The sequence below is a fragment of the Hyperoodon ampullatus genome (genome assembly GCF_949752795.1).
Source record: "Hyperoodon ampullatus genome assembly, chromosome: 12".
Taxonomy (NCBI): Eukaryota; Metazoa; Chordata; class Mammalia; order Artiodactyla; family Ziphiidae; genus Hyperoodon; species Hyperoodon ampullatus.
In genome coordinates, this window is record NC_136925.1 from 328726 (window position 1) to 354252 (window position 25527).

General features: G+C 37.6%; 1 protein-coding gene across 1 annotated transcript in view; it reads right to left on the reverse strand.

Moving 5' to 3' along the window:
• Positions 1-25527, reverse strand: part of LOC307061336 (cytochrome b5 reductase 4-like) — a gene marked incomplete at its 3' end in the record, with an annotated part of 85142 nt that overhangs the window by 29158 nt on the left and 30457 nt on the right. Inside the window, 9 exon segments of the mRNA XM_079716411.1 lie at positions 431-553; positions 2702-2734; positions 4545-4638; positions 6248-6305; positions 7705-7765; positions 9931-9960; positions 12241-12313; positions 12316-12329; positions 23147-23228. Of these exon segments, the coding sequence (XP_079572537.1) occupies positions 431-553; positions 2702-2734; positions 4545-4638; positions 6248-6305; positions 7705-7765; positions 9931-9960; positions 12241-12313; positions 12316-12329; positions 23147-23228 (568 nt within the window).

Genomic DNA, 25527 nt, shown 5'->3' on the forward strand with positions numbered 1-25527 from the left:
ATCCTTTAGGAATAAACTCAGAAACTGGTTTAGGTGAGCAGAGAGATAGTAAATGTGCCTTCTCTAACAGAAAAAAACTAGATGTGCCTACAAGGCACAAACTTAACTTGTTTCTGTACCTTTTATAAAAAAAAAAAAAACCTCAAGGAGTGAATGGTTGGACAAGAGTTTGAGTGGGTTTCTACATTTAGGTATCATTACCTAATGACCTTTGTTATGTCTAAACATTAGATAGCAGAGTCAGAAATTTAATTTCTGCTTAAAAAAAAAAAAAGAGGATAAAGACACAATGTCCCTTTCAACTCCATACAGAGAGATACAAGGACCCTTTGGCTCACTGCAAGTGGCCATCCAAACTCGGATACAACTGAGCCACTGACACAACATTTTCATTAACCCAGGACTCAAAATAGTAAGTAGCACAGCCTACCTGTATCTTTCTTTGGAATAAGTGAATTATGATTCTCCAGGGGATGACCAAGGCATTTCCAAGAAGTAGTCTCTTTTTTCTTCAGGACAATCTCTATTTTTCCCACATTCTCAACAACTCGCACTGAAAAGAAGATAAATTGCATTTGTATTAATTGATATTAAATATAAGGTTTTACTTTTAAACCAATCTTTCTCAAACAACCCAAATGTCCCAATCAGATATGAATGACACTGAGCATTTGTGAGATAAATAAAATTTTGTGTACATGTTCATCAAAATTGTTTATGCCTTATATGGTGTTAAATCCAGTTTATGTTAGATTCAGATTAACGTCTTTCAAATTAATTTATCAAGGGCCAAACTAATACATAATGCTAGTTTTCATACAAGCTCAAATACAGCCATGGCAACTAATTAACACATAGCTTAAACAAAAACTTAAATATACAAATTAGCCATTGAATGGATCCACAAAAGCAAATTTAATTTATACTCTTTTAACTTTTCTTGGGATCTGAGGGGTTCTTATGAGTGAATTCAGTAAACCAATATTGAGCCTAATAAACATAGAAAAAGCTTCAGGAGAATGAATCCCAGTAAAGTGCATGTCAATCTTTGATAATTAAAAATCTTTTAGATTCTCTTTTTATTTTTGAATGTTTAAAATAGTTTAGAATACACGAGTACAATAATAAAATAAACTTTTAAAACTGATTAAATTTTATGAATTGAATGTACTTTTAAAGATCTAAAGTATATTTCCTTTTGTCTTTAGAAACAATGTCCTTCCTCACTGTAAACACATAATTCAGTAGCAATTTAACAACTTTTAAACACAGGTTAATCAAATAAATTCAATTCAATGAGCACTGATTTGAACTTAACAAACATAAGAAGTCCTTGACTTTAAAGAGCTTAATTTATACAATTTACAGAACTTACTATGGTATAAAGAAAAGGGAAGGTATAGAACCGGTGTAAGGTACCCTGACAGTACTTTAAAACAAGAAACCACATGTATATATGAATATAGAATGGAACATCATTCAGCCTTAAAAAAAGGAAGGAATCCTGCCACTTGCAACAACATATGATAAATCTAGCGGGCATTATATTAAGCGAAATAAATAAGACAGAGAAGACAAATAGTGCATGGTATCACTTATATGTGGAATTAAAAAAAAAGTCACACTCATAGAAACAGAGAGTAGCAAAATAGTGCCAGGAGTTGGGGTGGGGGGAGGGGAGAATAGAGAGAGCTTGACAAAAGGGTACAAACTTCTAGCTACAAGATGAATAAAGTCTAAGGATCTAATGAATAACATGGTGACAACAGTTGATGACACTGTCTTGTATAATTGAAATTTGCTAAGACAACAGAACTTGTGTTCATACGCATAGACACACACACACACACACAAAGGTAAATATGTGAGGTGATAGATGTGTTAATTAATTTGATTGTGTGAATCTTTTCACAGCATATACCTTTATCAAGTCATAACATTGTACACTTTAAATCTTTAAATATATTGTAATTTTGTCAATTATATTTCAATAAAGCTAAACACAAAAAACAAGAAACCACCATTCTTTGATGAGTCTTCTATTGCTAAACAGCTGTGTAAAATCCACTTTGTGTATTTACATGCAGAAATAGTCATAATTTAATGTGCTCTGTCAATATTAAATATGTGAATATATACACCTAAGAAAAATTTGTCTGGTCTGGTCAAGTATATTTCTACAAGCTGCATGTCAGGAGGAGGGCCAGAAGGAAGAAGGGGGACAGGATTTTTTTTTCTAAGGAGAGGGAAAGGAAAGGGCAAAGAGATGAGATGAAACAGGGGAAAGAGGGCTTCCCTGGTGGCACAGTGGTTGAGAGTCCACCTGCCGATGCAGGGGACACGGGTTCGTGCCCCGGTCCGGGAGGATCCCACATGCCGCGGAGCGGCTGGGCCCGTGAGCCATGGCCGCTGAGCCTGCGCGTCCGGAGCCTGTGCTCCGCAACGAGAGAGGCCACAGCAGTGAAAGGCCCGCGTACCGCAAAAAAAAAAAAAAAAAAAAAGGGGGGGGAAGAAAAAAGGCGTGGGGGGAACTGAAACCAGAGGGAAAAGAGTACATTAAAAATTAATGTACTTGCTTATATAGAAAACATCATGTCCTTGTCTGCAACATGAAAATATACAAATGAATAAGACAAATGCTGTCCACGCCCCCCATGTGTGTGTGTATATGTACATAGATAAATTATTTTGGGTAGCTTACCAGAAAAATCTTCCTGAATCTCATGACTTAGGGCTGGAGAAAAAAAAATTTCAGTTAAGATCCAACTTCAGTTCCTATGGTCTAGAAACACCATATAAGATCATTTAAATGGTTCTTTCATGCACCATTTCACATCTCTCAAACATATCCTGAGAAATCAAAAGAAAGAAACTGAACACAACCAAAATACTGTATACAATGTTTTGAGACAAATTGCTTAAATATGTATCTTCAATTTTTCCATTTCTCTCCCTATTAATTAAGGAGTAAATACTCAATTGCCCACAGGTGGATAACCCACACTGGTGCAAGGATAGTCCCAGATTGACAATGCTACAAACCAAGAAGGGAGCAAGGCAGGGAGAGATAGCACGTGAAACACACATACTCCAGGGTGTGCACGTGCGTGTGTGAATACAGGCCGGGACTGGGTCTAGCTCAGCGTTTCCTTTCTTACTGTTCTCTAAGTTGAATATTCATTCAGTTATTGAAAAAGAAAATAATTGGGCATCTATGCTTGTTATGCACTTTCCAGGTGTTACAGTTATCACAGTGAGTAAAAGAGAAAAATCCCTGCTATTATGGAACCTCATTCCAGAAGGGGGAGATGCAAGAAGTGTTTTTACAAACATCTGCTCTAAAGTTCACTGTGTTAATATAGTTACGTGGAACTTAAGATTCGGCATTATTTTAGTCCTTTCGATCTAATATTAGCAACCAGGGGTTTCACATTTTTGACTGTGGAATTTTTGTTTGTTGTTTATATGTGTGCAAGATACAGTTAGCTACAGTGTGAACAGAACTAGCCATGAAGTATTTGAAACATAATAAATGCTGACACAGAGGTCTTCCTTAAAGAAAAATCATGACAGAGCTAATGAATAATGTATACTTTTCTAGACATCTGAGTTTTTGTTTAAAACTCTCCCTAAGAGGCAATATATATTAGATCTTATGCTAGCAAAAAATAGGGTAGCATGTATTTCTAGAAGAAATGTTTAAGATTTGAGGTTGATTAATGAATGGGGGGAAAATAAGAAAGAAAAAACATTTATCAACTCCAATCAAATTCAGAACTAAAGGTCCTTCATTAATATGGTAAAGCCATGAGCTGAATCGCAAGTCATCTGAGGCCTGGAGAATTTCATTCTGTTTCGCAAAAGTAAATGAAACGTTCTTTACATAAGAATGTGTGCTTAAAATACAGTTTTCTTCTTGCTGTTTTGGTTTGTTTCATTTCTACTTTCTAACTAGAATAACATTACCTTCTTTAAAGGAGAAAAGGATGAACTCCTAGAGTCATCATGGGTGAGAAATGGATTAAGAATCTGCTACCTTGATTCTAGATTTTAGTCCTGATTTCTTTCCCCTGATAGATCTGTAACCGCTCAAAACAGACAGAAGTGAACTGTATGGTAGGTCTTTGCCCATGAAGGGACAGGCAGCCGAGGGGTACAGTATAACCTTGCGGCTGGCAAGAGACAGGCCGATAGAACAGCGCCTGGTGATGTCTACTCAGCGGGAGCACATGACAGGCAGGCCTTCGGAGATTTACTTGTAGGTATTAAGTTACAGAGTCTTACAAAGCTGGGCCAACAAGTATTTCATACGATTATTGATTTTGATCGCACCTAATTGTTTAAACTTGGGAAAAGTGAGGTTGTACTGCCATTTGCTAGCGCTTTCCTTAGTATAAAGAAATAACAGGAAAAAAAGATCAAAAATGACGAACCAAAATGACAATGGCACATAAAATATTATAGGTACTGAGACTCTACACCAGTAACTACTATACCTAAAGGAAACAAAAGTTGTTTCCACTAATACAGAATAAGGTACTTACCAATATGTATAAGATATGAATAATCCTTGATAACTGTTTCTGCTCTAAAGGAATCATCCCGGTGATCAGCTATTACTGAGTCTAAACTGATATCCTTAAATGGAAATCGAAAAGAGGAAGATTAAAAAGTAAACTTTTCACCAAACTCCTATTACTCTACTTTTAAGCTGATCAGTGGAAGTTCATATGGTACTTATTTACAGAACCCACAAGCTAAATAAACATTATTCCTGTTTTTTGCTCTTTCATACAACCCAGTTCTTCTCCTTCAAAGTATATATCACAATTTTAACTATGCATTTGTCTATGCTTAATGTCTACCTTACACGCTCGTCTTTAAGGTCTAAGTGTAAGGGGCAGAATATTGTCTTCAGAATATTGCTCAGCACCGAGTAGGTGCTCAAATATTTGTTGAATAAATAATTTGGAAAAAAAATTAGAATCAGACAAGAAGCCAAGATATTTGTGTTCATCTTTATCTTTCCACTATTATGTGACACTGTGCAAATAACACAACCTCTTAGGCTCGGCTTATCAAAATAATAATAATAATAATAAATTCACTAACAAATTTTTAGATGTCTCTAATTTCTACATAGCTTTGGTGCAAGTTATTTTGGTGCCTATCGTTTACACCATACACTGAATACATTGTTCCACGTGGAAACCTTCCCCCTTCCCTTAATCATCCATCCTCTGCACTTCACTGATATCACCAATGAGAGCACACAGACCCCAACCTCGCCAGGCCCTGTCCTCTTGGTTCAGGCCTGTTTGGTTAGGAGACAATACCGAGAGGCAGTGGAAGGCGGGACAAGCAGTGCCTCTCTGGGCCTCTTGGCTCTTTCAGGCAGAGGCTGGTCACTCCTGTGGAGCCATCAAATCCTGCTGCAGGAGTAGGAGGCACTCACCAGCTCAGATGTGGTTCTGTTACTACAGAAGTAGCATGAGTTCTCAGAAATTCTTAGCTGCCAGAACTTGTCTTTAAATCTCCACAGTTCCTCAAGTGTGGGAACCTTGCCAGTTGCTGGAGGATGTGTCTGGAGATGTTGTAAGTTGCCTGCTTATTTATCTGATTTCCCAGCTGGACTGTAAGCCTGAGTGAGAGTTCAGTCTATGAATCTGGCCCATCATTAGATTCCTGAATTCTACGATGGTGTTGAAAATGAAGCAGGGATTCAATAAAAACTTAGTGAATGAATTAACTCCTTAATTTTAGTTTTCAGAGGGCATTAACTGAACCCTGTTAGTAGCTTAGGCATACTAAGCTCCAGCAGTACAGTCTCTCCTGCCCCTTGAATTCCAATTTAAGTGCAGGAAATTAGTTTGTATGGTGAAGTTAAACTTGGACTCTCACGGCCGTTATCCATGCTTAAACAAAAAAAAATCACAGAAGAGCACATAAAATATGCTTCTTCCTAGTCTACTTTTTCCCTAAGATGCTATGGCATGGTTGTTAAGAGCATATACTATGGAGCCAGCCTGCCTGGGTTCAAAATGCTAGATCTGCCGCTTACTGTGTGACTTTGGGTAAATTACTTAATTTCTGTTTCCTCATCTGTAAACTGGGGGTAACGAAAGGATCTACCTCACAGAGTTGCTGTAAGTTAATAAAAGAAGAGCTCTTAGAAAAGTACACCTGCGCATAACTAACATTTATTATTTACCTTTTTGTTTTTTTCTGATCTTAAAAATGTGTTTACCTTCTGTTTAGTATATATGACAATGGTGACTAAAGCGTCTGTTTGGAACCAGTCATAGCTGTAAAACATTTTAAAAAGAATAAATAATCATGTGCAGTAACATATATTAAATCATTAAATATATAATTTTAAAATATATACAGTTTAAAAATATAAAATATGACACAATAAATACATGATTTAAAACATACAGTTCAAAATCTACAGTGAGAAATATATTTCTCTAGGTAAAGTTTCTTTTCTAAATAATCAGTGGTGTTACCATGAAATAAATAATAAAGCAATTATTTCTCAATTTAAAATACTTATACTTCCATGTATTCCAACTCGGATAAAAACAAACAACATCCTTGACAAGGCACTTTTTATAAAGGTTACACATCTAAAATTCCTTTTATCAGAGCAGTAACACAACATGTTTTCTGAAGGAGCATGACAAAATCTACATGCTTATTACCTTCACTCCTCCCTGTCACAAATATATTATTACTCCTCAAGAAATTAACTCACCAAGGAAGCTTAATGGTCAACAGTAAAAACTTAAGGAGAAACTAAGTCTTCGGTTTTGTAATAGCTATTGATCAAATTGATTCTGTTTTTGCACTTACTACCTGTACACAGGCCCCCAATGTGAATGCTAGGAGGTATCCTAAGGCCCTTAACTTAAAATTGAATATGAAATAATTTAACATGTATAGCAAGTAAAGCCGGAAGCTGCTGTTATAGACTCACAATAGGGAGAAAGGTGGTAAGAGAAAGACTACAAATAACACACATAACCCTAAGGGCATCTGAAATATCATTAACAAAAATATACATGGATTGCTTAATTTACAAGACAGGGTACAATGTATTCTGAAGGATTTCCATTAAAAACTGATAAAGCAAACTAGACACACAAAAAATAGAATAGTTGAATAAATTATGGATATTCTATGATCAATTTCCATCATATGATAGAATACAGACAAAAAATGTTTTTGCAGAATCTTTCATGACATAGGAAATTGATCATAGAATATACTGTAATACTGTATTATCAAAATAGGATAGTATGGAAATAGGTATGACATGAATAAACTGTGTAGAATAAACCAAATATTAAGAGTCTATATCCAGGGTTGATGGGATTACAACTGATTTTATCACTTTCTTTTGTATTTCTCTGTATTTTCCAAGTTTTCTACCATGAGTGTAAATTTTATAATCACAAAAAATAGCTCTTTTTTAAAGTTGTGGTGTTTAAAATGGGTTAAACTTCAGTTATGTTAAAAATTCATATTTATGGAACAGCTCATTCTCCAACAATGCCTGATAAATGAGGCACTACAGTTCTTGTGTCAAAGAAGCATAATTAATATAATAAGCAATAAATCAAACTTAGAGCCATTTTTGTAACGTGTATATTTTGGTGTAGAACTGATTACGCTTTAAAAAAGTAAAACAAGAATGCATACCTTGGAGAACTTGGCCCTTCTTTGGCAAGTGGATCTGTCGCTTGGCTCTTGGGAAGCATGCCTTCACAAAGAAAAACAAACAAAATAGCTACAGTTCATCCATGTAGCATTTTTCTTTTTTTTCCCCCATCTTTTCAGTAAACTTCTTATTGAAATATTATAAAGGGACACAAGTCATAAACGTACTACTCAATGAATTTGCATAAACATACTCTTGTATCCAGCACCTCCCTGTGCCCCATTCCACTCAGGGCCCCTCCCCCAAGGGTCATCACTTTTCTTTTAACATCATGATTAGTTTTTCCCTGCATTTGGCCTTTATAAAAAATGGAATCATAAAATATGTTCTCTTCTGGTCTGGCTTTTTTGGTCCAGCTCTATCGGTATTTCAGTTAATGTCAAATCAGCATGATTAACAGTAAACAATAAATCACGTCTGGAGCTTTCTGAGATTTTATCCAGGATGCTGAATACATCAGTAGTTTGTTCCTTTTTATTACTGAGTATTACTACACTGTACGAACATACCATATACCAGAATCTATTCATTCCCTGTTGATGGACATTTGGGCAGTTTTTAGCTATTACTTATAGTGCTGTTATAAATGTTCTTGTACATGTACATATACATTCTTAAAGAACATCCATCTACATTTCTGGTAGGTATATAGGACATGTATATGTTTAGCTTTAGTAAATACTGCTAAACAGTTTTCCAAAGTGGTCATACCAATTTACACTTTCTACCAGAAGTGTATGGGAGCCCTGTTGCTCCACCACCTTGCTGACATGTGGTGTTCTGTCTTTTTTCATTTTAGACATTCTTGTGGATGTGCCCCAGCATCAAATTTTATTTTTTATTTTTACTTTTTTTAAGGTTTAATTTTTAATTTATTTTTGGCTGCATTGGGTCTTCATTGCTGCATTCAGGCTTTCTCTAGTTGTGGCGAGCTGGGGCTACTCTTTGTTGTGGTGCGCGGGCTTCTCATTGCAGTGGCTTCTCTTGTTGCGGAGCACGGGCTTTAGGCACACAGGCTTCGGTAGCTGTGGCTCATGAGCTCTAGAGCACAGGCTCAGTAGTTGTGGCTCACGGGCTTAGTTGCTCTGCAGCATGTGGGATCTTCCCGGACCAGGGCTCGAACCAGTGTCCCCTGCATTGGCAGACGGATTCTTAACCACTGAGCCACCAGGGAAGTCCTCAACATCGCATTTTCAAGGCTCTGGTTTTCTCATTGTTTTCAAAAACTCTGAGAACACGGAAGAGCTCCAAAGATACTATCAGTGATGCTATCAGACAAACAACTTCAGGTGTTACATCACAAATTGCATAAAGTAGTCTACAATAAGACAATCTTTTCTAGTTAAAAAAGAAAAGGTAATTCATCTGGCAATCCAGCTTATTAGCTGAATTTCTATAACTTTCTTGTGCAAATAGGGAGAAAAAAACACCCAATTTTTAAACATACATTAGTAATACGGTTCAGTCAGAGTAGCCCTGTGCATTTCGTAAGTGTCATACCAAACTTTTTTGGGGGTTAGCAGCAGTGTCAGTCATAATTCCAAGTCATACTGAACGGCTGAGGAAGCCAGAGCCGCCAAGCCCAGAGGAGGGGCGATTAATAGGCTGGCTGCTCAGCATCTGTGTATACACTGGAAGAACACCCCGTGCCTGAGGGAGGGACATGTTCAGCCTGGCCTCTGAGGGTGGAACTCCTAGTCACCATGAGTATTCAAGCTGAGGGCAGATGAACACATGTTCAGGGATGTTATAGAAGGGATTATGGTAAGAGTCAGGGCTGTTTGATGCTTTGTGACCCCCTAGAGAGGTGGGAAAGGAAGGGTGGGAGGGAGGCTCAAGAGGGAGGGGATATGGGGAGATATATGTATGCATATGGCTTATTCACTTTGTTGTACAGCAGAAACTAATAACACTGTAAAGCAATTATACTCCAATAAAGATATATATAAAAAAAGAATGTAAACAGTAGTTACACTCCTGAAAAAAATCTATCCTATAAAATAAAAACATCAATATAAAAAGATTAAAAAAAAAGGAGGGCTGCAATAAGGGATCTACAAAGTTCTCTGCCAAATGCTCTAAGCTTAGGCAGTAAACACATCCTTTGGATAAAAAATATCTAAATACCCCAAATAATTCTGTGAGGCAATATTGTACACAGTCATGTGAACATGATTCATTTTTTACTATAAATGTATATGACTTACCGTTTAAGAGTTTCTTTTCCGCATGATAGTCTGTACAGTGGTTTAGAAAAAAAGTTAGGTAAGAATATTGTAACATTAGAGAGAAGATCGGTTAATATTATTGAGTTAAAGGTAACAGCCCTCTTCTTGAAGGGCTTTCTTCCAAGGCCTGAGGAGAGAAATAAGGCTGATAAACAGATGGCCTGTGCTTTAAGTAAGAAATTTCATCTCTGAAGACTGCAGGCCATTTCTGCAGGTGTTTGTCTCCCATTTCACTGGGATTTTTCCTCCTTCTTTGGACATTTTTGTTCTAACATCTTCGTTAATTTCTTGAGAAAGCACATAAAGACCCAAGTTTTGTCCTGGTCATCATATTCTAAATTAGTTAAAACTATCCAAAGTTTATTAGATTACACTTTATATATGAAACATACATATTAACCCAAAGAAAGACACCTTATTATCTTTCCTATCTAGGTGAGCAGTTAAAATGATTATTATTACTCCAAATTTAAATGGCCAAAATGCTGAAAATATGTTAAGACTTTCACTTGTATATCAGTGCAATCAATCATTAGGGGTACAAGCCAGAAAAAAACTTAATGGGTGTCTTCTTTCAGGATGGCAGCCAGCTCACAAATCTATATTATATTTTGATCACCACAAGTTTTATAACCATATGTCAAAATAAAACCCTCAGCAAGTTGCCAGAGTTTAAAAAAAAAAAAAGAATGCCAAGCTAACACAAAATATTCAAGTAGTAAACTAAATTGACAGACATTACTTGTTAAGGTAGCATCATCTTGTTTTGTAGAAAAAGAAACCAAAGTATGTATATCAAAGCTTTCAAATTTTTTTATGTTCTGATTTTCAATCAACCAGAGATCTCATAATTACTACCACTTCACTCACATGCCATAAAATACACATGATTAAGGAGGTCAGATAACCATTCTTTTTATTTTCCCCTTTTTACCGAAATAAGTTCATAGCTGAGAGGGATCTCAACAACATACACCAAATTATCATCCGCTCCCCTCATTAAAGGCTGAAAATCAGAGGTCAGGACTTGAATGAACCCCACAGCTCTTTAGCAGCAAAGCCAAGATTAAACTTCATCTCCCCTGAAACTAAGCACCATTTTTCTTAACATGTCATTGTGAGAGATAATACTTTCTGAAAAGACACAGGACCTAAAAACCATTTAAATTATGCCTCAAAATGAGCTTTGTTTTTCAACTACCAGATGAAAATCTAGTCATTAGTTTGCAAGGGATCACTGATGTCCCTGCTTGCTGACTTACTTTCATACAATTTCATCTGTCTTTGCTGCTGCAGTTGTGATCATTTGTTTTATCAATATCTTAGAACAAATAGCAAACTCACAGTAACATAAGTAAATTAAACCTAGTTTCAGTGTACAACATAGTTGGCAGTTTGATGAATCTCATTTATCACGTAAAACAACTTGTTTTTATCTAAGAGGCTCAGATTTTGAAAACTTGTCCCCGGGGTATTTGTTTCTAGGGAAAAAATATGTCATCCCATATGATTACTTCCTGTCTGATGTGAATTGATTTGAACCTGTCAGAACTTTATGGATCCTGCTAAGTTATTCATTTTTTTCTGAGTCTTTTTTTCTTTAATACAAGAAGTATCAGTAGGAAGAGAACATCTACCTAAATGATCTAAAATATCTTTAAAACTCCACTAGTGTACTTTTGCAACTCTTTTTGAAAACTGAGTCACAGAAATAAGAGAGGCTATTTTTTTTTTTTTTTTACTGTTAAGCACATTTACATCAGAGTTACCCTAGGCACATGAGATACTTTCCTCTCTAACAAGAAATCTAACATTCTGTCTTGATAACTAATTCCATCATTCGGTTGGCTCCATGGCCAAGAAAATTTGCATTTTCTTATAATATTGGTTAGACTGCATTACTCTGATCAGAGCTTCTGCTTTCTGGAAAGGTCAAAGTCCTTTAGAAGGCTGGAGCTGTGATCTATCGGCACTCAACTCTTCTTTGGTAAGAGGGTTGGTGACAATTTTTAATTGTGACCCCAATCTAGTTTACCTCTTCTAAGTGGAGCCACAGAAGGATCCCCTGGGATGGGGAAAGTTAAAAAACAAGCAAACAAACAAACAAACAAACCCTGTCTTACTAGTATACTCATTCATTTAACAAATACCTGTTGACCATCATCTTAATAGGGATAGTGACACAATATGAAACCCTTTGGATAAAAAGTTAGGAAAATACGGCTACATGTTCAGTTTGCTTATACATGCGTAAAGATGATTTGGAAGGATACACAATAACACGGTTACCTGCATCTGTGCACAGGAGGGAAAAGGGTAGGTGGGAGACAAAGGTATGACCATGGCACTTCTCATTCTGGAATCATGTGAATGTATTACTGAAAAAATTAAATAAACTAAATTGGAAACTTCAATATGGTCTTTTCAATATGATATGATAAGTGTTTTAAAAGAGATATATAGAAGGTGGCATGGAAGCACAGGGATGAGGGAGGGCATTGCTACTTGGAATTTGAAAGGACTTCATTGAGGAAATAATATTTTAGCCACATTTTGAAAATATGTAAGCATTTGTCAGGAGGCCCTGAACAAAAACATTCTAGGAAGACAAATGCTGCACTTTTATATCTGAATGTCATATTTATCCGGAGCTACATACCCCATCTTCCTTTCTCACTCCAAAAGGCCGACGTCACGTAACCATCAGATAGGAGCTCCGTCTTATTACCAGGGATCTTAGTCACAAAATCCGAAGTGTACCATCCCATGTTCCCTTTACTGCTTTGCCTGGCCAGAAGACTCCCTGGTTCTCTACAATGTGTTTAATAACCATTTTTCTCTAGAAATTCTTCCTCATCTCTAAAGAGAACTAACTCTTCATAACACAACTGAGGCCTAATTCTTGGTTTTGTTTCCGAAGTCATAAACTCATTTCTCAAATTCTATAAAATTTAATAATTTATGTATTATTAAATACATTATTAAATAATACATAAATAATAATTTATGTATTATTATCCTTCTCTTTTACTCTCCTTAATGTATCTTTGTCAGTATCTTCTGAATCATCTTCAAGTTTTGTACATCTCTCAAACTTCAAGGCCCAGAAGTTTAGTCCTTATCCTAGAAGTAGTCTACTAGCAGAATTAAAATAAAGGTTTAATAGTTCAAACACATACTTTGAAAAATTCCAGGATTAAAAAGTTCTAAAAGTACCAGAGTATATAGTTACTTATTCCTGGTCAGTTTTTCTCTCCACGATTCATTTAACTAATCACAACAAATACTGCATTTTTAGAAGTTTGTATTTTCTGTTTTCAAGTCTATACTTGTCATTTTTTATTCAATTCTCCAATGTATTAGTTATTTTCTACTCTTGTCCTATCCTCAGAGGGATTAACCACTCCTCCTTATTTGGTATGACCTATACACAAATATACACACATTCAAAAATCATTTTTCAGGACTTCCCTGGTGGTCCAGTGGCTAAGATTCCATGCTCCCAATGCAGGGGGCCCGGGTTCGATCCCACATGCCGCAACTAAAGGTCCCGCGTGCTGCAACTAAGACCCGACATGGCCAAATAAATAAATAAATATTTTTTTTAAAGCTTGTTAAGAACAATCATTTCTCTCTGAAAACCAAACAAATACTAACTTAAACCAAACACTGGCCAGTCACAATCATACAGCAAGACCCACTTCCTGCTCAGGCCTGCATCTGCCCCCTGACCAGGGACTTCTCACCCCCCATTTTTAATTACCCGTCCCTTATATCTTTCTGGCAGGAATCACTCAGACAGTGGGACCTATAGCACAAAAGCAAATGAAGGCAGCCTGGCTGAGAAAGCAAATCTGCTCAGCCAGTAAAGTCCACTTCATCATGACACCTGCCCCTTTCTCTCCACTAGTAACTGTCTTGCTTCTCCCATACTGAGCCTCTGAGCTTGTGTTCTGTCCACCCACTTGAGCCCCGAACTGTCCCCATTTTATCAATGAGGAAACGGTAGCTCCTAGAAGAGGGAACTTTGACTGACTATACAGAAGCTGACCTCCCAGCTGGCAGCCAGCCCACCCAATTAGTGATGCCACTAATACCATCATTTTTAAGAATAAAAAACTAATTCATATATGAGGGTTTCTGCATGGCAGCACTAGGAACATTTGGGGCTGGATGATTCTTCATCGTGGGAGTGTATCCTGTGCCTTGTAGGGTATTTAGCAGCACTCCTGGCCTCTCCTCTACCCACGGGAATGCCAGTAGCATCTAGTTCAGCTGTGACAACCACATCATCTCCAGACATTGCCAAATGTCCACTGGGGAGCAAACTCAACCCAGGTTAAGAACCACTGGCATATATCAAAGAGAAATAAATTATTTGAAAGAGGATAACTTTAATGAGGTGATTTTCTGCCTTACAAAAGGAAGCACCCAGGATTTCTCTCAATGGTGGGCTTCTCCTATTAAATAACTGTAGCCTTTAAGGAAAGTACATATATCTACAAGCCTCAGGATCTTCCCTTTTAAACTGAGGGTGTTAGAACAGCTCTGAATCCCTCTTCCACCTCAAAAGTATTCTACTGATCTATGGTTCTAAGTGCTTTATAGTCAGCAAGTGCTTGTGAAAACTAAAAACATAAAGTATTAGAAACCATGATAAAACAATGAGAAATTAAGAAGAAACATTCCTGACACTGGGCTATGCCATTAGAAAATGTGACTATTTTACAGAATGGCCATCATTAAAAACTCTACAAATAACGAATGCTGGAGAGGAGAGGATGTGGAGAAAAGGGAACCCTCCTACACTGTGGGTAGGAATGTAAACTGGTGCAGCCACTATGGAAAACAGTACGGAGGTTCCTCAGAAAACTAACAGTAGAGCTACCATATGATCCAGCAATCTCACTCTTGGGCATATATCTGGAAAAAACTCTAATTCAAAAAGATACAGGCACCCCTATGTTCACAGCAGCACTATTCACAATAGCCAAGACATGGAAACAACCTAAATATCCATCGAGAGATGAGTGGATAAAGAAGATGTGGTACATATATACAATGGAATATTACTCACCCATAAAAAGGAATGAAATAATGCCATTTGCAGCAACATGGATGGACCTAGAGATGATCATACTAAGTGAAGTAAGTCAGACAGAGAAAGACAAATATCATATGATATCGCTTATATGTGGAATCTAAAATATGACACAAATGAACCTATCTATGAAACAGAAAAAGACTCATAGAGAACAGACTGGTGGTTGCCAAGGGGGAGGGGGTGGGGGAGGGATGGAGTGGGAGATTGGGTTTAGCAGATGGAAGCTTTTATATATAGAACTGGATAAACCACAAGGTCCTACTGTACAGCACAGAGAACTATATTCAATATCCTATGATAAATCATAATGGAAAAGAATACTAAAAAAAAGAATGTGTGTGTGTGTGTGTGTGTGTATATACCTAAATCACTTTTCTGTACAGCAGAAATTAACACAATATTGTAAATCAACTATATTTCAATAAAAAATATATATATAAAGAAAATGTGACTATTTAAAAAATATATTAAAATTTTAAGAGTGCATTTATGATCTGGAACAGTGCTGTCCAGAAGAAATATAATGCAAGCCACAAATATAATTTAAAATTTTCTAATAACCACATTAACAATGTACAAAGAAACAGGTCAAATTATTTTTAATAATATATTTTCTCTTAATGCAATATATCCAGAATCTTGTCCTTTCAACATGTAATCAATGTAAAGTTGTTAGATATTTTACATTCTTTTTTTCATCCTAAGTCTTGAAATGCAGTATTTTACGCTTGTAGCACATCTCAATTTGGAGAGTATTTCCATACTTAATAGCAGCCACACGTGGCCAGTGGCTATAATAATGACAGCAAAGGACTCAAAAAAGGGCAAAAAAGAACATTTGTCATCTTTGCCAGAGAATGAAGTGTTCCACATAAATAATCAATAACTGAAGCTCACCTTTTCAAGCAAAATTTCTCCCTTTATTCATTATTGATATCTTTCTAAAGCACAATACAAACCACAATACTTTTTAAACAAAGGATTATAAAAAACCCACTGATTCTTCTCTTGATAAGGTCCCACTAGTATTATGTGTTTTATATTCTGACACTGTTAGCTCTTCTGTGTTCTTCCCAGATATCATAACTCCTACCCTAGAAGCCAGTAGATAAATGGAAAACTGTCCTCCCAGGACTGCTCAGCTGTGGGGATGCCTACAAAATGCTACTTCTGGCTCCTCCCTGCACTGGGGTCTGGAAGATCACCCCACCTAAAAGATGGTGTCAAGGATCTCGTATTGAAAGAAGCCCATATATAACATTTCTCTTCAGTATATCCATCACCCCCCCAACCCCCTATAAATCCGCATGTCAGCAAGTCTCCACCTACTGTTTCCACTTCGTCTCTGTTTTCACCCTCTATTCCTACTTAATCTGTTTTCATCCTCTATTCCCACTTCATCTCTGTTTACACTTATGTTCCCATTTCATCTAGAAGCTCTAGTTGTGGAGTGAACATAGTTTCTAGTTTGCTACAGTTACAGTTTACTGCCTGCCCCCTGTTATCTCAGTGTAACTACTAATAGAGGCTCCATTCATTCTCCAATCTGCCCCAGTTTGGATAACTACATGGTCACCCCATCTAATAGTTTCTATCCTTAAGTCTCATGCCAGCAGACTTCAAGGATCAATCTCTGCCTGTAGGTGAAAGGCATAGGAGGTACTGTTAAAACAACGTTCACTTTAATTATCATGAACATTCTTGACACATTAAACCTTTCTCTTTAGTTACTTTGTCCCTTTTATATGATCTACTAGTTCTGGTTAGCTTGGAGTTCAGACTGTATCTTGCTGGATCTTAAGTCTCTACTGTTCCAAAAACCCGATCCATTTACTTGCAGTCAACAACTTTCCTGATTTGTAAAATTCTTGTCTTTGCTTCCTAATGCCTTGCAAGTTCTCTCACATCACTACCTGCTACTGGCCTCATCCTAGCAAAACACTTATAATCCAAAAAGGCTTTATAGTGAAACAGAGATTCATAAACATGTTCTCACATGCCCTGTCAATAATAATGATAATACTTAATTTTTCCCAGAAGCAGAGCCATGGTAAGACACATGCTGATAATTATAGGGATACAAAGGAATAGAAAACGTAAGCAGCCTCAGTATTGTAGGAGCAAAAGAGCAAAAGTAGCCACCACAGCAATAACCACTTCTACTATTCCCACCACCTGTTGCTTCTAATGCATCCGGTGGTTAGCAAACATCGTTTAATCCTCACAATGACTTTGGGATGTTTCATTCTTAGACCCCATTTCACTGCTGAGCAAAAACACTCGGATCTGTTAACTGATGCTGAAGATCAACAGCTCATGAGTGTAATTTGAGGCGGAGATGAGAGCTGAAGCCATGTTAGTTTCTATGAAACTTGTGCTCTTTCTACAGATCATGCAGCCTCAGGAGCCAATCCCAGGGCCAGAGACAGTGTGAAAAAGGAAACTGTTAATTTATGAATACACAGTATCTCAGAGTCCATTTCTCATTCTGGATAAGAAATATGTTTGCACTTCCCTGAACCAAGTGGTGAGAAGGAGAAGGAATATTCATTATGGTTTAGTTCTTCACCATTAGAATTTAGTCAGAAATCCCAGTTTCCTCAACCCTTCTGATTTTGGTTTCATAAATCTGTTTGTTTTTGTTAGTCTTAACTACCTTTATTTCATCCTTGTTACTGAATGACTTTAGGTTGTCAGTTGTTCTCCCTCAGAACTTCCAAGATACTGCTCTCTTTGTCTCCTATTGATGTTCTAGTAAATCAGCAGTAACAGCTAGTAAATTACACTAGTAAATTAGCTGTCAATTTACTAATCACTGGTTTGTTAGTAAACCTATCTCTCTCTGGCTGTTGTCTTTGGTGTTCTGCAGTTTTACCATGAATAGTCTATGTGTGGATTTCTTTTTATTTATCTTGATTGGGGATTTGTTGAACTTGCTAAATCTGAGATCTGTGATTTACCAATTCTGGAAAAGTCTCAGCCATTCAGATGCTGCCTCTTCCTCATTCTCACTACTACTTCCTTCTGGAAATCTGATGACAAGTGTTAGATCTTATTGCTCTATCCTCCGCGTCTCTTGCATATTTTTCTATCATTTTGTTTCTATGCACCACGTTCTGTTCCACGTCTGCTGCTCAGTCTGGCAGTTCACTCAACTCTTCTACTATGTCTAAATTCTAACTATTCATGCTATGCACTTTTTAATCTCACCAGCTCCATTTTTCATTTCTAGGAGTTCTATTTTTTTTTCAATTTTACATGATTATTTTAGCAGTCTCTTGCTTTACTCATGTTACCGATTCATTCTTATTTTCCTAATCACTTCAAACATAATTATTTTTATTCATAATTATTTTTATAATTACTTGTATACAAATAATAAAGTCCAAGGGGTGAAATTCTGCTTTTGTTTCTGCTGACTTGCTTCCTCAAGTGTGTTTAATTTTTCTACTGTACACTAATAACTGGTGATATGTCCCTGTGGGAATTTTAAGGGTTTTAGGTTGAAAGTTTGTTCCACCGTTAAAAATGTGTACATAAATCTGCCAAGCAGGCAGGGAAACCAGTAATGGGAGACCATTTTATTTCTCGGTTTGAGATTTCTAAGACTACATAGGTGGTATGTATATTTGAATTCCCAACTCTTACGTGGGCAAGACTGTGGTTACAAATTCTCAAAGGAGATTTCTCTTTCCTCTCCTCCATCACCTCATAAACAAGGTCAAGGCAGACTATCCTGACATCTCCCTTTGTTGTTGCACAGATTTCTTTTCAAGCCTTCCCATTTCACTGATCATAAAGACTTCAAGAGTCAAACCATAGGCAGGGATCTCAGCTCCAACTCCTGGCCTTTACAGACCCAAGATCCGGTCTCCCATTTCCTATGTGACCATTAAAATTCCCATGTGGCTCTACGTTCTAAGTATCTGATAAGTGCTGTGGGGAAATGGAGGCATCAGAACTAGCTTATCATCCTGGACCGCTGCTTCTAGCATCCCCCCCTCCTTTTTTTTTTTAATTAAATATCTGGGGACTTCCTTGTGGAATCTGCTCATTTTAAATGGTGTTTGCTGTATTTGATGAAACATTTTGAAGATTATCTGTCTTTCATTTCCAGGGAGGAAGGATGGAAACCAGAAAAATCCTTTTATTAATTTCATGTCTCCTATGACACAGAAGCCTAAGGAGCTGGCACACTTTCTGACCACATTGAACAGTATTACAGAGAAGCACATGACCTTTAGTACTGGACTGTGTAAACAAGATATGTAATGTTCAGGATGAGGTAAAATTAGTCAGTTAGAAGCTTTCCTTAAGAACATGGCCCCTGCTGGCAGTGAATAGGTGAACTCAGGAGCAATTAAGAGAAGAACGGGATTTGTTTACAAAAGTAAACTGGTTTGGAAGAACTGCCAGACACTAAAGTTCAAACTAGTTTGCTTTTGGTATACACGCAGACCTCGTTTTATTGTGCTTTGCTTTACTGCACTTCACGGATACTGCGTTTTTAAAAATTGAAGGTTTGGGGCAACCTGCATTGAGCAAGTCTATTGCTGCCATTTTTCCAACTGCATTTGCTCGCTTCATGATTCTAGGGCACGTTTTGGTAATTCTGGCAATATTTCAAACTTTTTCATCATTACTGTATTTGTTATGGTGATCTGTGAGCAGTGGTCTGATGTTACCATTGTAATTATTTTGAGACACCACAAACTGCACCCACATAAGACCACAAATTCAATCTATAAATATGTGTGATCTGACTGCTCCATCGACTGGCCATTTCTCCATCTCTCTTCCTCTCCTTGGGCCTCCTTATTCCCATTAATTAGGCCCATTAATATAACCCTACAATGGCCTCTAAGTGTTCAGGTGAATGGAAGAGTCCCACGACTCTCCCTTTAAATCAAAAACTAGAAATGATTAGGCTTAGTGAGGAAGGCATGTCAAAAGCCAAGACAGTCTGAAAGCTAGGCCTCTTATACCAAACAGTCAGCCAAAGTGTGAATGCAAAGGGAAAGTTCTTGAAGGAAATCAAAAGTGCTACTCCAGGAAAGCAAAACAGCCTTACTGCTGACATGGAGAAAGTTTTAGTGATCTGGATAGAAGATTAAACCAGCCATGACATTCCCTTCAGCCAAAGTCTAATGCAGAGCAAGCCCCTAATCTCTTCAATTCTATGAAGGTTGAGAGAAGAGAGGAAGGTACAGAAGAAAAGTATGAAGCTAGCAGAGGTTGGGCATGAAGTTTAAGGAGAGAAGCCATCTCTATAACATAAAAGTTCAGAGTGAAGCAGCAAGAGCTGATGTAGAAGCTGTAGCATGTTATCCAGAAGATCTAGGAAGATAATTAATGAAGGTGGCTACACTAAACAACAGATTTTCAGTGTAGATGAAACAGCCTTCTACTGGAAGAAGATGCAATCTAGGACCTTCATAGCTAGAGAGGAGAAGTCAATGCCTGGCTTCAATGCTTCAAAGGACAGGCTGACTCTCTTGTTAGGGTCTGATGCAGCTGCTGACTTGAAGTTGAAGCCAGGGCTCACTTAACCATTCTGAAAATCCTAGGGCCCTTAAGAACTATGCTAAAATACTCTGCCTGTTCTCTATAAATGGAATAATAAAGCACATCTGTTTATAATATGGTTTATTGAATATTTTCACCCCACTGTTAAAAACTACTGCTCATAAAAGAAAGATTCCTTTTCAAAATATTACTGCTCACTGACAATGCACCTGGTCACCCAGGATATCTGATGGAGATGTTCAATGAGATTCATGTTGTTTTCATGCCTGCTGACACGACATCCATTCTGCGCCCTGTGGATCAAAGAGTCATTTAGACTTTGCAGTCTTATTATTTAAAAAATACATTTTGTAAGGCTATAGCTCCCACAGATAGCGACTCCTCTGATGGATCTGGGCAAAGTCAATTGAAAACCTTCTGGAAAAGAGTCACTATTCTAGATGCCATCAAGAACATTCCTGATTCATGGGAACAGGTCAAAATATCAACATTAACAGGAGATTGGAAGAAGTTGATTCTAACCCTCCTGGATGACTTTGAGGGGTTCAAGACTTCAGTGGAGGAAGTAACTGCAGTCATGGTAGAAACAGCACGAGAACTGGAATTAGAGGTGGAGCCTGAAGATGTGACTGACTTGCTACAATTTCATGATAAAACTTGAACAGATGAGGAGTTGCTTCTTATGGATGAGCAAAGAAAGTGGTTCCTGAGATGGAATCTACTCCTGGTGCAGACGCTGTTAAGATTGTTGAAAGGACAACAAAGAATTTAGAATAGTACAGAAACTTAGCTGATAAAGCAGCAGCAGCATTTGAGAGGACTGACTGATTTTGAAAGAAGTTCTACTGTGGGTAAAATGCTACCAAACAGGCCTGCATTCTACAGAAAAATCGTCATGAAAGGAAGAATCAATCAACATGGCAAACTTCACTGCTGTCTCATCTTAAGAAGTTGCCACGGCTACCCCAATTTCAGCAGCCACCACCCTGCTCAGTCAGCAGCCATCAGCATCAAGGCAAGACCCTCCACCAGCAAAAAGATTGACTCTCTGAAGGCTCAGATGATGGTTAGCTTTTCTCAGTAACAAAGTGTCTTTAAATTAAGGTATGTACATTGTTTTTTCAGACATACTGCTATTGCACATTTAACAGACTGGAGTAGAGTGTAAACATAACTTTTATGTGCACTGGGAAACCAAAAAATTCATGTGACTTGCTTTATTGCAATATTTGCTTTATAGCACTGGTCTGGAACTGAACCTGCAATACTTCCGAAGTATGCCTGTATGCATGTACTGCTTATTTGTTTTATAGCAATAGAAAGAAAAAATCCTTTGTGAGCCTCTGTTACATTCATGCTAATTTATTCACATTAATTCTCAGCCCTATGAATCTGTGTACAGATGAAAAAACTTGAGGCTCAGAGACAGAAACTGCCATCTTTATGGCACAGCCAACAGGCCACGGAGCTAGGGTTCAAATCTAGGTACGCCTGTGCTAGTTCTATACAGTTGACACAGGCCTCTAACAATAAGGCCTTGAAATACAAAACTCACTGAACTAAATAAGTAGTAGCAGAGTCAGCTCAAACAAGCCAATGTATTCCTAATTTGGATGTCAAAATCAGGAGTTGTTCAAAAGAAACGACTCCGTTCCATCCACAGTAAAGGATTTAAGCAAAGTACTCCTGCTACTCCAATTGCCTGTCTAAACTTTTCAAAGGGCGCTCTTCCAAAAGAAGCTTAGGAGGAAAGAGATGATCTCCAACACCAAGCTGATTGTAGAGTGGCAGTTTGGAAGGTAAGGGAAAGAAATCGTTCTTTTTTTGTTTGTTTTGTTTTTTTAACATTTATTTATTTATTTGGCTGCACCAGGTCTTAGTTGCAGCACGTGGGATCTTCGTTCCAGTGTATGGGATCTTTAGTTGCGGCATGCGGGATCTCAGTTGCGGCATGCGTGCAGGATCTAGTTCCCTGACCAGGGATCGAACCCAGGCCCCCTGCATTGGGAGCACAGAGTCTTAACTGCTGGACCACCAGGGAAGTCCCAAGCAATTGTTTTTTTTAAAAGTACTTTAAAATCAGTTTTTATGGTAAAGAGTCAAGGAGTGGAAAAGTTCAAGGCAAATGGGAGACAAAGCTGACGGGAAATTTTACTGTATAACTTTTTATATTTTCTGATTTTTGAGCCATGTGAATACAATTACATATTCAAAAAATTAAATTTTAGGAAACTAGTCTAAAAGTCACCTCTAACCAACTGTTCGAGCTACTCTATGTAACAAGAGAATAAAAGACTAATGAAAACTAAGTAAATAAAGTTCTTTCACTTCCGTTATGCTTATTCTCCACACTATGAATGTTCTCTCAAAACATGCCAAATTTTTAAGGTAAAGTTATTGTTTCATTCTAAAGAACTAAAGTAAAATCTTTACAGTGGCTAGAACAGGAGGCCAGTGAAATGAGAACAATTTAGTGATTTCTTTAAATCTATTTTCTGAAATCCACCTAAAAGACAGTCCATGTGTATCACACATCAATGCCAGTTTAGCTCTGGCTCCACGTACCTTTAGGAAAAGCAGGTTTAACGGCCATCCTGCCAACCAGGCATTCTTTCAGCATGGATTCATAGTTGACCCAACGATGAACCTGGTGTGGGAGAAAAATAGCAGAAAAGCAACATGACTCTAACTCCATGAGATGCCCTAATTTTTTTCTGATGAAAACTAAATATTCTTACACGGCTCTGAAAAACTAAGAAGCAGATTCAGTTAGCCAACAAGGGAGTGACAAAATGGGAGCATATATAGGGACTTTAGAACAATGTTCTCAAAGTGTTGTCTACAGACTTCTGGAGGTTACTGACGCCCTTTCAGATACCCACGAGGTCTCAATTAGTTTCATAATAATACTAAGATTTTATTTGCCTTTTTCATTGTATTGACATTTGCAGTGATGTTGAAATAGCAATGGTGGGTAAACCAGTTTGCATCTTAGCACAAATCAAGGCAGTGGTCTCAACATTACATTGCTTACCACCACAGACCCACGGGGCTGGAGGGAGTTGGTTTCATTTAAGAATATCCTTCATGGGGCTTCCCTGGTGGCGCAGTGGTTGGGAGTCCGCCTGCCGATGCAGGGGACACGGGTTCGTGCCCCGGTCCGGGAGGATCCCACGTGCCGCGGGGCGGCTGGGCCTGTGGGCCATGGCCGCTGAGCCTGTGTGTCCGGAGCCTGTGCTCCGCAACGGGAGAGGCCACAGCAGTGAGAGGCCCGTGTACCGCAAAAAAAAAAAAAAAAAAAAAAAGAATATCCTTCATGAAGTAGAAAAAGCAATTAATTTTCTTAAACCTCAACCCTTGGTTACAGGTCTTTTTTATATGCTGTGTGACAAAATGGGAAGTTCTCAAAAACACTTCTGCTGCTAAGTAAGATGGTTGCTGCGAGGAAAAACACTTAGGCAACTGTTTGATTTGCCTATTAAACTGTGTTTTTTCTTGAAAGGCTATTTATCCATGAAAGAAAAAGAATGACCTATAAACTAGTTACTCAGACTTGGGTATCTGATAGACATTTTCTTCTAAATGAACAAAGTGAGACTGTCGCTTCAAGGGAAACAACTGACAGTATTTGTTGCCAGAATTACTAGTGGGAATTAAATTTAAACAACCTTTCTGGAGGGCATCTTCTCGATATATATTAAGAGCCTTAAAATATGCAGCTCTTCCCCTCAGTAATTCAGGAATTTACCTGAGAAAATATTTGCATATACACAAAGATGCAGGCACCAGGATACTCATCATAGCACTAGTTATATTAGCAAAATATTGGCAACAACCTAAAAGTCCAATTGTAAAAGACCAGTAAAGGAAAATCATAATATATTATTCCATAAATGCTATATAATCACTAAATAATCAGGTCAAATAATACTGAGACCAGAATCTTTATGTATGTTCCTGAGTAAATAAATATACATTAAAATAGCAAATATGTAAAAAACATATATGTAATTATAAATGCACACTAATTAATATAAATTGAAATTTTATTTACCAAATAGTTATGGAGTCTCCAGTAATGTGTAAAGCACCATCTCTGGGGTTATGGGGTTGGGTTGAATTTTAACAGATAGATGAAGGAGAAGGATATTCAAAGAGACAAAGGTATGGGGTTTGTCAATCATGGAACTGGTGATTTGCTCAAAGTACTTCAGTTCCAAAGCAAGTTGCATGTTGAGAATATTTACCTTGATACATTATTTTTAGGCCCTCAAATGCCAGACTAATGACGTTGAATTTATTACACTGTCATTGGTGAGCCTCTGAAACTTGTAGAGCAAGGTGCTAAGATGACTGTCTTTAAGAATACTATTCTAGCTGTCATGTTATCTAAATTGGTACTGAAGGTAAAGATACCAGGACAGTATTAAAATATTAGGGCTAGAGAGGGTGATTATGACTTGACCCAAGGCAGTGGGAAGAAAGAAAAGGTGCAGTGTTTAAAGACAGCATCACAGAAGTTCACCAGTGATTAAATGTTGAGGCACATATGTTACCAAGACTGTTGCCCCAGAACCATACTCCTGCCCCTCCCTCAGACGGAAACTAACTGCCCTTATCGAGTTTCAGGCCAAATACAAAAGGAGGAAGCTGCTCCTAAAGAAATTTCTAAACAACTGGTTAGAACTAACTAGGCCCAAAATGGCAGAAGACCTTGAGCCTCATTATACACTCACTGTAATACATTAGCATGCTATAAGTGACACACCCACCAGCGCCATGACAGTTGACAACTGCCATGACAACAACCAGAAGAGCCCAAAAAAGGACTGAAAAGGAGTGTTGCCTCAGTTCCTGGTCCAAACCACACCCCAGTTCTAGGATAAGTCATGAATATTCCTCCCACCCTTTACTCAATTCCCTCCATTTTACCTCAACCTTCCTAT